This window comes from Hippichthys cyanospilos, chromosome 2, assembly GCF_059441005.1.
Source record: "Hippichthys cyanospilos isolate Australia breed blue-spotted pipefish chromosome 2, RoL_Hcya_1.0, whole genome shotgun sequence".
NCBI classification, from domain to species: Eukaryota; Metazoa; Chordata; class Actinopteri; order Syngnathiformes; family Syngnathidae; genus Hippichthys; species Hippichthys cyanospilos.
The window spans coordinates 8,788,143-8,802,300 of record NC_142370.1 but is presented as its reverse complement, the minus strand read 5'-3'; the positions used below and the strand labels follow the sequence as shown (position 1 = coordinate 8,802,300).

General features: G+C 39.5%; 1 protein-coding gene across 4 annotated transcripts; it reads right to left on the bottom strand.

Annotated features, from left to right (window-relative positions):
• Positions 1-2,670: 2,670 nt before the first annotated feature.
• Positions 2,671-13,802, bottom strand: tp53inp2b (tumor protein p53 inducible nuclear protein 2b). Of its 4 annotated transcripts, none has more exons than XM_088407708.1 (4): positions 13,539-13,802; positions 10,591-10,941; positions 8,614-9,142; positions 2,671-7,109 (listed from the first exon to the last, which is right to left on the bottom strand). In XM_088407708.1, the coding sequence occupies exons 2-4, from the start codon at positions 10,712-10,714 to the stop codon at positions 6,854-6,856; spliced, it is 909 nt and encodes a 302-aa protein (XP_088263834.1). In that variant the 5' UTR covers positions 10,715-10,941; positions 13,539-13,802; the 3' UTR covers positions 2,671-6,853. The 4 variants fall into 4 exon arrangements, with proteins under 4 accessions (XP_088263834.1, XP_088263836.1, XP_088263837.1 ...); XM_088407710.1 differs by having other exon boundaries at positions 2,671-7,106; XM_088407711.1 differs by having other exon boundaries at positions 8,614-8,770.
• Between the last annotated feature and the right edge of the window lie 356 nt (positions 13,803-14,158).

Below are 14,158 nucleotides of genomic sequence, written 5' to 3'. Positions count from 1 at the left end.
TAAAAAAATCCTTAAAATTTGGCAGAGGGATTTATTAGAAAACCAGAGGATGTAGCCTAAGGGGAGGGATGTCACTGATGTTTGGGGTGATTTTGGAGTCTTTAACGCAACCAAACTCAGAGCTATTGATCAATATATTGGTAAATATTGATCAGTAATCATAAAAAAATCCTTAAAATTAGGCAGAGGGATATATTTGAAAACCAGAGGATGTAGCATAAGGAGAGGGATGTCATCGATGTGTGTGGTGATTTTGGAATCCCTAACCCAACCAAACTCAGAGCTATTGATCAATATATGTGTAAATATTGATCAATAGTCATAAAAAAAATCCTTAAAATTAGGCAGAGGGTATTATTTGAAATCCAGAGAATGTAGCCTAAGGGGAGGTAAGCCACTGTTGTGTGCCGTGATTTTGGAGTCTCTAACCCAACCAACAGCAGAGCTATTGATCAATGTATTGATAAATATTGATCAATAAACAAAAAAAATCCTTAAAATTAGGCAGAGGGATTTATTTGAAAACCAGAGGATGTAGCATAAGGGTAGGGATGTCCCTAATGTGTTTGGTGAGTTTGGAGTCCCTAACCCAATCAACAGCAGAGCTATTGATCAATATATGGGTAAATATTGATCAATAATCATAAAACAATCCTTAAAATTAGGCAGAGGGATTTATTTGAAAACCAGAGGATGTAGCATCAGGGTAGGGATGAACCTAATGTGTTTGGTGAGTTTGGAGTCCCTAACCCAATCAACAGCAGAGCTATTGATCAATATATGGGTAAATATTGATCAATAATCATAAAAAAATCCTTAAAATTAGGCAGAGGGATTTATTTGAAAACCAGAGGTTGTAGCATAAGGGTAGGGATGTCACTAATGTGTTTGGTGAGTTTGGAGTCCCTAACCCAATCAACAGCAGAGCTATTGATCAATATATGGGTAATTATTGATCAATAACTATAAAAAAATTCCTTAAAATTAGGCAGAGGGCTTTATTTGAAAACCAGAGGATGTAGCCTAAGGGTAAGGATGCCACTGATGTGTGTGGTGATTTTGGAGTCCCTAACCCAACCAACAGCAGAGCTATTGATCAATATATGGGTCATTATTGATCAATAATCATTAAAAAATCCTTAAAATTAGGCAGAGGGATTTATTTGAAAACCAGAGGTTGTAGCATAAGGGTAGGAATGTCACTAATGTGTTTGGTGAGTTTGGAGTCCCTAACCCAATCAACAGCAGAGCTATTGATCAATATATGGGTAATTTTTGATCAATAACTATAAAAAAATTCCTTAAAATTAGGCAGAGGGCTTTATTTGAAAACCAGAGGATGTAGCCTAAGGGTAAGGATGCCACTGATGTGTGTGGTGATTTTGGAGTCCCTAACCCAACCAACAGCAGAGCTATTGATCAATATATGGGTAATTATTGATCAATAATCATAAAAAACATCCTTAAAATTAGGCAGAGGGATTTTTTTGAAAACCAGAGGATGTAGAATAAGGGGAGGGGTGTCACTGATGTGTGGGGTGACTTTGGAGTCTTTAACCCAACCAAACTCAGAGCTATTGATCAACATATTGGTAAATATTGATCAGTAATCATAAAAAAATCCTTAAAATTTTGCAGAGGGATTTATTTGAAAACCAAAGAATGTAGCATAAGGCGTGGGGTGTCACTGTTGTCTGTGGTGATTTTGGAGTCCCTAACTCAACCAACAGCAGAGCTATTGATCAATATATTGGTAAATTATGGTCAATATGCATTTAAAAAATCCTTAAAATTAGGCAAAGGAATTTATTAGAAAACCAGCAGTTGTTGCATAATTGGGAGTACTTCATTGATGGTTGTAGTGATTTAGGAGGGTTTACCCCAACTCAAAAAGGGGAGCCACTGATTCTTTTTGAGGGTATAAATGATTAACAAGCATTTAAAATAAAGCCCCAAAATTTATCAAAATAATTCATTTAAAAAACGAGTGTTGTAGTGCGATCATGAAAATGTCATGAATGCCCAGTGATTTTGGACTCCTTATATTAAACAATATTGGAGCTATAGATGAATATACAGTTTATTAATGATTTTTAAGTACACAAATTATCCAAAATTAAACAAACGCTTTTTTTATTCAAAAGCACTGTCCCAATATGATTATGTTAATGTCTTTGATTTGTTCGTTGAATTCATAATCACAAATTGTGGCGTTATTGTTTTTTTCCCCCCTCCTCATCTAGTATTTTGCAGACGGTCCCTTGCGCGCTCGCCCAGCCTCTGCTGCTCATAGAGCTCAATTGCGTCTTTTCACCGAAAGAAACGGTTTAAATATTTTACAAATGTCTTTTTTTGACATTGTAGCTGGTAGTCTGTGTTACGAAGGAGGCATAAAGGCGACTTTGGTGTTTCGACGACGTTTTATCTGAGAGGTATTGATCGCGAAAGTCCGAATCTGCCAATATCTTGCCAACTTTACTTAAGTCATTACTTTTAGGAGACCCTAAAAATGGCATGTTTGTTCAACCATTGTGTGCACTGACCAATATTAGTTTTGAGAAAAAGCTATAATATGTGTGGATTAGTGCAATTCATTTTATTCCTTTATATAACTATCACTATTGTGCGCAATAATTTGGCTACCTCCGACATGAAAATAACGACACGAGATTGAGGCGTTAACCTGAGCATTTATTGTGTTGTTTTGAGAGTGGGTTGGTGGGAAAGTACCTGTGTTTTCTGAATGGATGCTGAAATACCCATCAGTTTGCTTTGCATAGGTTTTGCCTGTTCATGGACAACTGTTCACTGTAGGGATGGAGATTTTAAAACAAAACAATCACAAAAACATGCAGAAAAAAGTGGAAGGCACAATCACCATAGATATCAGATACACCACAATTTGTTTCTAAATATTTCATTTCATAGGGAGGTGTGTACTATTTTGAGATGTAAACATGGGCCAAAGCTCATGTGTTGGTAAGCTGCCATCATATCAGGGCGCGACATATAACATCAGAAACTCCCACACATTCATTGATTTTCATTTAAATCATCCTAGCTCTAAATACTATACAGGAAAATACAAGCATATTCAATGTGTTATTATTATGATAAATATACATCATTAGATTTCTTAGAATATCAACTGTCTCCTGCCTCATTTTAACTTTCAATTTCAATGTTCCATACATAGCATGACCACTCCCTTTCCACATTGTTGCTTTTTTTTTTTTTTTTTTTTTTTTACTCTGAACACACACTTTCTAATACTCACAACACACCAAGCACATTTCTTTCTGGCATGACAAGAGCAGTGAGGAAAAAAAAAACAGGGCATTTTTGCAAACACATCTTGATTTTTGCATTTTACATGCATGCGCATACACCCACCCATAATCTCGCACAAGTATATCTGTGATCTCAAGAATTGTCATTTCATGTCTATACCCTGCACAACATACACAGCAAATACAGGGGGAAATAAAGATACTTTAATATAAGTGCCCGCTATGAGATTCGTTGGAACAAAACAAGTTTGGTATGCACATATAAAGAAAAATGAAAAGACTTGAATCTCATTGTGTTAGCAGAGATTGTGAAAGCATCACCGGCCGGCCACTCTTTTCAACACAGCAGTAAGCTTGTACTCCAGCTATGTCAACATCCCCTCAAAAGTCCTAACGGACCCCCTGGGAGGCAGTGTACGCACACCTTTGGCACATCTACTGTGAGCCTGGTGAGATTTTCATTGTGCTCCTCAGTAAATTGTGACTTAAAATGGAGGCAAGATCCCACGTGGGCCACCTGGAAGCCCTCTCCATTTTTTTTGTTTTTTTACTCCTCTATATGCCACTCTTGGTTTAAATGAGCAGTGGAAATACATTTCTATGCACTAGCCTCTCTTTAAACCAAGAGCACCATCTAAAGGAGTAAAAAAAATATCACAAGCACTTCATGAAGAAGTACCTTAAACTTTTTTTTACTCCCTTAGGTCTCACTTTTGGTTCGATGCAGTGGAAATTTTCTGTTGCAAGAGCCTTTACTTTTAAACCAAGAGCACCCTCTAGAGAGGTAAAGAAATCACAATGGGTTCATGAAGTTTTATTTTCCCATCAAAACCTTAAGTGATGCAGACAGGATTCAACTCACTCCATTTGAACTGTGAGTTTGACAATTAACAGAGCACTTTCATAGGATATTTACAGGTTGATAAAGTACTATCATAACGAACATGAAAAGAAAAAAAACTATAATGAAGATTTTGAAAATGAAAAAAACAAGCGAAAGGATCACAAAAGAAAAAAAAAAAAAGCACACAGCACACCACTGAAACTTTTGACCCACAAAAATGACAGTGCAAACGTACATCATGTCTCCAATAATATACAAACATTAGTTTACAATTCAGCACCATTGTTTAATATTGTTTCATACATATCATTAAGCTGAACCTCGGATTGGACACTGTAGAGTTTGGTGGGCATACAGGAACAAATGGCGGATGTTGGGTGTTCAAATGACCTGATGTTACTTTTTCTTTAAGAAAAAAAAGCTTAATCAGGAATCTTCCATTCAATGACATTAACGGCTATAGTCTTTTTTTTTTCTGTGCCGGCAATGAATGAGTTAATGAAGGATAACGGGAATAATGGATGAAACCATCATTTCATTTTTGGTTTCATAAAAAAGAAGAATCACAGCACACACAATGGCTGGTGTGTGCTGGGCACATTGCTTCAGCTGGTAGATTTGACACATGATTGGTGAACAGATTGATATTGGTGGAACCATGCACAGACTCAAAATCTAACAAAACAAAATAAAGAGCTATGCCATCAATACCGCTTGCCATACACTTGCTACATCCTGGCATATCATGTGACCCAAACACAAGACCTGTTTGCAATTATTTCACCAGCAAAAATTTGTGAAATGCCTTCCCCACGGTGACAAACTAACAACGGAAACAAAGGTAAAACAAGTGACTAGATATTAGTTTGGGTTGATTAAAAAAAAGAAAATGGGGGACTGACAATGACGGAGGGCACCGATAAATCATGGAGCAGTAAGTTTGTAAAATGCCCACCCCTGGTTATTCAAATAAAAACACAAGGGAAAAGGCATCACATTACAGACGTGGCAATATGTCGCATCATTTACATCTTTAACACAATGGAAGTCTGCAAATGTTCAGGCACCCTGCAGTGTCATTAACTTGTACTTCTCCTTGGAAACACTTTTTGTAGCCAGCAAAGATTCCTTCACTTCCCATGTGGCATCTTTGTCCATTTTTCCACACGAAAGTCCCAGTTCTGTTATTTCTGGGCTGCTCTGCTAAGGTATATCCTTAAGATCTTCATTGATGCCGTGGTCAGATTTTGAAGGTGTGAGTTATTTTTGAAGTGGGCAACTAAGCTTGTTTCCAAAATGCATCAGGATGTTCTTTTTGCATCAAATTTTAATTTTTGAGGTGAAGATGTATAAGAGGTTTTCTTATGGTGAAACCTTCATTAAGGCCGTATTTTTACAAGTATATCTCTATAGAGAACTCGCTATAGAAGATGGTGGTTCTCACAATCTTTCCAGGTGTTAATCTTGATATAATTCTTGGTCTATTTCTTCATTACTTTCCAAACAGAGGATATTGATGTTTGAAAACCACCTGGCTATCTTTTTGTAGGCTTCTCTTGCTTTGCGATCAGCAATTATTTTCAGTTTTATGTTCTAGACAACAGCTAGGGAACAGAAGGTTCGGATTGTTTGGGCAAAGTCGGATCAGTCGTTACTCCGAGAAGAACATCAACGGTCCTTTCCAGACAATGATTGTGTAACACTGTCAGGTGTCAGCTTTCCAAGTAAGCAATGCATGATATAAACTCTGCAAGGTGCCCACACTTTTGCAAATGCCATTATTTTTTTTGTTACTTTCAAAGTGCAAATGATGGGAGGACATTTTTTTCCCTTCCTTCCAATTTTTCCTTCACTTTTTTATACACATAACAAATTTGACCTGGAGTACCCAAATTTCAATTCCCACTGCAGTCAAATTGTGAAGGATCTTGATGCTTGACAACACAGGTTATAGTCATGGGTCACTTTACATTTTTTTTCGATGAATCTGAAACACAAGTTTTTGCTTCCAAACTGCTGAATGGTTTCTTGTACTCTTTAGTCTGATTTGCTCTCATTCTCTCGCCATCGTCTACTTGCTCTCATTCTTGTCAAAGTGAGATATGAGGAATCACACAATGTTCAATTTCTATGTTGAAATCGTTTGCTTCAATGCAAATGCAATAGATATATTATTGTGCTTTTCATCTCACAAATTATAACTAACAGTACATCCATCCTCTTTGTTCTTGGGAACAAAAATTAAGTTTCATGTGGACATACTGAGTTAACAGAGATGTGGGGAAATGAGCTGCCCTCTCAGTAACTAATTTTGAGCCATGTTCCCACTATTTTTCTTTTCTCTTTAGAGTGTTATCACTTCATGTTGAATGACTCATGAAGTGAACTAATGTACTGTATTGCAATTAATCTACAAATTTGGGTTAAACCTATTTTTCTTAACAGAAAACGAATAAAGCTTTTTTTTAAACATTATTTTTTTTTTTTTTTTTTTCCTTTTTGGATACTGCAGAAGGTATACTTAGAGATCTCTTTATGATCTACTCTGAGGGCTTAACAGCAAAATATGGAGAATCTAATTAGTCCAAATGTGTACCACAAACTCAATTTGACAGAATGCGCGTAAAATAAATCAAGATGATTGAATGCACAGAATGAAAGATGACTCTACTTTTGTAATGCCCTCAGAGTAAACGCTGCCCCCACTTTTTCTGAGCTTCTAGTGGCAGAAGTTACGCTTGCTAGGCTGGTGCAGGAAGGTGTTTCGGGCGTGACTGGCATGGCGGGGAATCTGCTCCCTGGTACGGTTTTGGCGTTGGATGCGGTTACGGCTCAGGTGGCGCCTCTCCATGCGAGCTTTGCTACGCTGGACTCTGGCCACTTGAGCTATCTTAGGTTGGACGTACGCTCCAAAACTCACCCTGAACGGACCAGGGGTGTGCGTGGCCGAGGCGGCAGCTGGCTCTGCAACTCTGCTGCAGGAAGTGGGGACAAGACAACAACCGTTTTAGTTATCAAACCTTTGTTTAACCAATAAATACCTCATTGAGTGAGTAGGTCAGTCACAATAGCATTTTTTTTCTTTTGTAGGATGCTTATCTAAGATTTTTATAATGTAAAATTGGAACTTTGGATCATTAAAGCTGGTTATAGAGTTATTTGACCAATACACTGCATTACAATAAGCGCAAGTTATTAAATAAAGTCTTATATGATGCACAATGACTGACGAGTTTCTATTTATAATTCAAGCAAGCTGTCTGTAATCTCTCAATGCACCAAAAAAACCTGCATTGGAGAAATAGACTACACCGGTCATGCTATCAATCCTGGTACCCGAAGTGGGTATCTGATGCCAGTTTACAGTCTCTTTTAAGTTCCTGGTGGGCGTTGTGAATATTCCCAGAGATCATTGTGCAAAAATCAACAATAAAATTGTGGGAGGAAAAAAAAAAGCATCATAGATGACAATTTTTAGCCAAGACAATGATTAGCATTAGCGCTGCTTGACGATCATTATTGCTACTAAATACTGCTGCGCTTCACACAAAAAAAAGGTCATGTGTGCCTAGGAATGCACAAAACATGCAAACTCAAGAGAAAAAGACACAATGTGAGGGGATGTTGATGCCGCATGTACTGAATTATGTATCCAAATCATCATTTTTCCAGCCTCAAAAACCTATCATATCTACTTTTCTCTCATCAAACATTAAGTAATTTAACTAAAACAGTATGAAAAAGCTAGTGTTTGTTCTTGGACTCTTTTTTTTTTTTTGCACATTCAAAAGTGTTTTCATTATTTAACCACTTATCCTCTATTCTTTGTTGTGTATGCCATGCATAAGGAGGAGGGAAAACAAAAGGCCTTTTACCCAACATTGTATGAACATTGGGGACCAAAAGCAACATATATCTTGTGTAAGTGTGAGTTTTTCAGTCATTCCAAAAATGCTGACAATTTTTTTAAGGCACAAATAAGACACAAGTACACGATGGTAGTTGTCCCACTTTTGACATATGAATAAACATGTATCAGTTACTGGCACTTTAAGAGGCCAGAGTATGCCATCCTATTTGAGTACATAATCAGTGCTCGATAATCAGTATCAATAGTCTAAAAATAATCCGAAGACATTTTAAAGAAGCATCCGTTTAAAACTCCTCCATCAACCAACATGGATAAAATGTTGCAGCAACGCAAGCGAGCATAACACTCTTTATTTTAAAAGAGCATGATTTCATAAATAAACAAACACTTTTTTTTTTTTTTTATCTGTGATACCCAAACTTTTGATTGTTGCTGTAAATGACAAAACAGCAAGGGGCCCAATACAGAGCCTTGCGGCAGCCCCCGTATATTGTCATGTTGAATGCACTGGAACCTATTGCTGACATAAATTAAAAACCAGGCCACTGTGCGCCCTGAAAATCCCGAGTGATGCAATGACGGAGCTGTTTGGGGAGAGGGAGTCTCACCTGACGCTACTTGACATGCTGACAATGCTATCCTCGCCCACCGCGGAGAGGTTGCCATTGGAGACCACGGACAAGTTCCCAGGCGAGACATACACGGACATGCTGGGGTGCTCGATGAGCAGGTCCTCCATGGGGCTGGTCTCCGCCGTGGCTCCTTCTGCAGTGAAACAGGGGGGAGGGGTGACAAACCAGCTCTCATCCATGCAGCCCCTCTCTGAGCCCGCTCTACTGCTATCCCCGCTGCCCCCGCACTCGCTCCCGCCAGGAGAAGTCGACTGAGCAGTCGAGGACGCTGCGGACAGTCTGGCCCGTCTTGACAATGCGGCGGCACCCGTGGGCAATAGCGCCCCATGCGCCCGGCCGTTACGAACGCGCCGTCGCTTGTTTGGTGAGCGGGGAGCAGAAGTTTGGCATTCAGTCCGTATTTGAGCATCTTCAAGGTTCGACTGGTTACTGTCTGGGATTGGATGTGCAATCTTAAATTGGGCCTGTGTCTCAGCATCAGCTTGCGTTATGCAGCCAGACTCATCTAAGTGCCGCATGGCACGCATGACATCAGGGAGGGGGCGCATGCCAAGAAGGCGGAGGTGGGAGGATTTGATGCAAATGTGGTCAAGATTCGAAATGCCATGCAGGTAGAGGGGATGGTTTTGTGGCCATCACACGCACGCGCACGCATACCAAGTGTGGGAATGTAAGGGTGTATACAAAAAAAATAAAAAAAGATCGAAGGGGAGGGGGGAGAAGAGGGGGGCAAGGAGACACAAAACATAAAAGAGTCACATCATTAGTTGTGTTGACCCTCTTGGGTTTTGACCGTTTCTCCTATTTTTCATAGTTTGTTTGGCTTTTGAAGACTCGTTTTATTTTAAAGGTCCTTTATCATGGAAACTGGGTGTGGGTGAATCAAGTATCAGCATCAGGGTGATACTTGGCCTTGTTTCAAGGTACCAGCCAGCCTTGGCAGCCGATACTGGTATCAGCCACTCTCTTGGAGCAATTTTATGATAACCTAGAAGTGACAAATTAGAAGACGTTACCTTTGATTCATGAAAATTTACAAAGGAAAATTTTATATTTAAATATATCGGCCTTCATTGTCAGTCATTTTGGGGCAATTTTTGTGCATGAAAAGTACTCATACGTTCGTTTCATACTTGGTGTTGGTGTCAGTTACTATTCCAAGAGTTGAGTACTTGTATTGGTATCAGTGACTATTCAAAAGTTGAGTACTTAATTGGTGTCAGCCTCAAAAAGAAAATGGCCTTTAATATCCCTTATCAAAAATATTAGTGGTATGGATAACTTGGTATTGGCATCTGTGAGGACAACATTATGAACGGGTCTGGCAGCCACATGGTGAGAAGAGGGATTTTAGTGCACTAGGCTTTACTTTGTGAAATAAAATTGCCTTTGTGCCAAAAGTAGGATGGGCAAGGATCGATACCAAATATTGGGCCGATACCTGGCCTTAGTTCAAGGAATTGTTACTTCTGCTGGAAGCCAATACTAGAATTGTCCCTTCTCTTGGGAGCGGTTTACAATCACAATGTAGAAATGACAAATTAGATTTAAATACAAATAGTGGGGGTAATGTGTATTAAAAATGTTTTATTTAGTGACTACTCAAGAGTTGAGTACTAGCACTGGTATTGAACACCCCTAATATAATCGTACAAGTGCAAAGTTTAAAATAGCATCATAGAGGACCTTTAAAACTATTCACTTGGTCACAAATTGAGATCTGTCTGAAAATATTTCAGGCAAGTTGTCCTTCTGGGCCTGCACCTGATCAATTCCTGACTACAGCGCCCAACATGCCCTTCTATTCCATTCAGCTCCAAGCGTTACGTTCAGTACAAGTGGGGACAGCGCTCGCATAAATCTGTAAATTTGATTTCACTATAGTTGGTCATCCCATGTTATTTAACTCTGGAAAGCTAATTTCCATGAGTCAAACACCTCCAGGAGACTCACCAGACAGGTTGACAAGCATCCATCCTTCCTCATCGGCCTCCGTCACGCAGGGATTCGGTCCCTTCAGCTCAGCTGCAACTTCTTCCACCTCCCCAAACAGCAAGTTGCTCAGACGTTGAAACATGACGGCTTGGCCTTAACTTCTGAAGACTTGGAGTCAGGCAAATCAAAGTTTAAAAAAAGCTGTAGCTGCCTTTGGATGGTTTTCGTTTTTAGGTAAGACTCGTAGCTGTGTATTATTATTTGACTTTGCTTTGACTCAGAGCCCTTTTGGTGGATCTTGGTTTAGACAAGGAGAGCGTGGGCTTCAGTAGTGCAAATGTAAGGTTTCACTTGGTTTGCAGCAAAGGCCTAAAAGAAAGCACAGATAATAACGGTATTAGAAAATGTTGTTACCGCTTGCAATGCATAATTTTGTGAAATGATCACAAAGAATTAGTACTAGAAAGTTTGTTTTCCCTCCATACAGAAACCTGTCAGCCCCCCTTCCGCTGACAAACTATTTCATAACTCTGACGTATCATCTGTGTAGCATGACTAAAAACCCTTTTAATTTTGTATTTTTGTTAGCAAAGAAAGGTATAGAAAAGTAGTTCTCAAATGTGGGCACACCATTTTCATTAAGGATGCAATTCTCCAGCAGATGAGCCAGGAATAAAACATGTTCTATGAATTATCTTCTGGACTTGCTGAATATAAAAGGTCTTTTTTTAATCCAAAAATTATGTCTGAAAAAGGATGTATAGACGTTTCATCATTAAACGTGTTTAAGATAGGCTGTTTCTAATATTTTGCCTCCTTCATATTCACCAGTTTAAAGTACATAAGAAAGTGTGTCCAAGCTTTTGACTGTGTAGCTAATAAATTATGTAATATTTCAGTACTTCAGCATCACTGCAGATTGCAAAGGCACAATACTACACTTTGTTAAATTCGTACCCGCTGTCATTACAAAGCAACACTGTCTTGGTAAAGACTTAGAGGAGGCCAACTCAAAACTCTGTTCCATATAGTCTAAACAACATTCTTTATATTACATTTGTGGAATATGAAGCTGGGGGCAAAATCCCACTTTTTGTATCCATCACAGTGATGGCCTGAACATGACATCACAGTTGCTCAGGTAACAATGACTCACACCTCACCTCTTTCCTGAGTTAGGTCATGTGAAGTTTGAAAGTTGAGCCATAATTGGTTGTTACCTGAGCTCTGAGCAACTATCATTTTCATTTGACTGCAAGTGGCAAAATGGCTGCCCCCTGAGATGGTTAAAAAGGAGTAGACTGATTTCTGACTCACATTCCACAATCCCAATATTAATCAGAATGCCATGCTTGTGGGGATGCTTAAAACATAACTGGTCAAAAACAAAATAAAACTGGTGGATTTCCCTTGGTTTTGATTCACTCATATATGATCTCATAAAGCTGCCAGGTTTTAAACCGTGTCCCTAAAATAGAGAAAAAATCCCTTGGTTTTGTTCAGGTATTGTATATGATCTCATAAAGCTACTAGGTTTTAAAACGTGTCCCTAAATGTTAGTTTTAAGAAATAGAAAGGAAAAAAAAGCTGTCTGCGAAATTAAGCAACATACAAGGCACATTCAAATGTACAGAACATTAAAAGGGACCTTTTCAGGATGTATTGTGAAAGGGACTATAAGATCTGATCCAATGTGTTTCAGTGATATATAAGGTTCAAAATGTTCACGTGAACCCTAAAGTCTGCTGACAAGAGTTCCAGAACATAAGGCATGAATCTCTGTCCTTATTTGGAGAAGAATATGGTAAAAATGAACTCCACAGAGCACTTATGCTGTATTTTGATCATTTTAAGGTCATTTTCGTCCACATCATTCTAGCAGTATTTTAACCAATTTAATTTTGAACTGCCATGCTGTCATCATCAGTGAAATTTCAGCTCCTTTTTGCCTTCTTTTAATGCTTTCCTTTTGATGTGAAATGTTTTTTGATGTAAAGATCAAAGAATTGGACAAAATACCTCACAAGGGTGTTGTTGTTACATTAATTACATTAATTTCCATGTGACTTTAGAGCCATGAATTGCACACCCCTGTTCTACATAGTGTTCAGAAGCTTATATTTTAACACTAATGTATTAAAAACATAAAAAAACATACTTAATAGTGCCTTTCTCAACAGGACGTTGTATTACGCAAGAAAAGTGACCCAAGCGGCCCTATTGCCTGCTGAGGGCGGGGCTTACATCGTGGGCGTGTCCAGAGAATGAAAACAAGACGCTGTGACGTAATCACATCGTCACCCATCCGCAGAAGAGTGCGAAGCGCACAGTCAATTTCGAGGACATACTATCCTTAACGCCAGACTAAATAAGTCCTTCTCCGTTTACCACCGCGTACAAATTCCATGTCATCCACCGTAGAAAAAAAGAATCGTTAAATATGCGTCGATGTTACGTGGATCGATCGTTTCGGGAAAGCAGTTAAATCGACGGTAAAATGCGTAGCCTGCCAGCTAGCGGCAGACTTTGTGTCAGTTTTGGTATCCAGGTTACAGATGCCTTATCCAGTTGAAGGGTCAAAGCAATGACAGTCACGGCGACCCGCATTGACTATAACGCAGACACCCCCCCCCAAAAAAAAAATAAAATAAATAAATAACAGCGATGTCGACGCTTCACCTTGTGGGAAAATAACATCCGCCATCGAGCTTTTTGCTGCAGTTTGTACAACAGCGACCGCACAATGCAGAACGGATCCGTGTCATCTTCCCAGGCAAAATGCGTCGAATAACACCGAATTAAACGCTTTGAATCACAGGCGACATTGAAGGATTGAGCAAGCAGTAGGTGACCGTGACGATACGCGATGGAATTTTTCCATAACGACTGGTGACTTCATCTGTCATTTGATTAGGCAGAGGGGGTGACGAACACACACAAAAAACACAATATGATCAGCTTCTTACCTGCCTCTGCAATGTTATTCAAGTTGTAAACGAGAGCACACACAGTAGGAACGACAATTCTTAAAGCATAGCTTTAGATAGCCTTTAAAGAGAGGTAGTTAAAACACCATCGTATAAAAATAAAAGGCTTTCTTCTCAGAAGAAGGGCTTCGTGTAAAAATATTACACCGATGTTTCAGATCATAACATCTGCAGCTTTTCGAGCCTGCTGTCGTTTTTTCCTCCTGTTTATTGCTGCCTCCAGCTGATCCTCAGATCAGTATGTAGAACGTACAAAACAGCTGATTGTGAGATCACAATACACAGGGACACGCCTTCGCTCCGCCCACAAGGAGCCAGCGGGCCAATGAGAATCGGACACAAGCCACAAGCTGCAGCTGGGCCAAACTGGAAGGGTGGGGGCTAGGCCGCGGAGACGTCAACCGGCTTGGCCCGGGGAGAAACAAGGACGGCTTGAGTTAAGTGGCTGATCCTGGATCGGCAATTTTAACGCCAAGACCGCTGTCGACAAAATAGACTGGGGGATGGTAAACTGATTCTGAGTCCGTCAGAGCAAGCCGTCTGTTATGAGGGCCCGTGAGGGACATAGAAGATTACCTCGCCTATACATAACTGCAGCA

Coding starts and splice junctions, on each gene's coding strand:
- tp53inp2b (XM_088407708.1), bottom strand. CDS start 10,714: ATGTTTCAACGTCTGAGCAACTTGCTGTTTGGGGAGGTGGAAGAAGTT. Junction 9,143..10,590: donor GATGCTTGTCAACCTGTCTG/GTGAGTCTCCTG, acceptor TGCGGCACTTAG/ATGAGTCTGGCTGCATAACG. Junction 7,110..8,613: donor AGCATGTCAAGTAGCGTCAG/GTGAGACTCCCT, acceptor CACTTCCTGCAG/CAGAGTTGCAGAGCCAGCTG.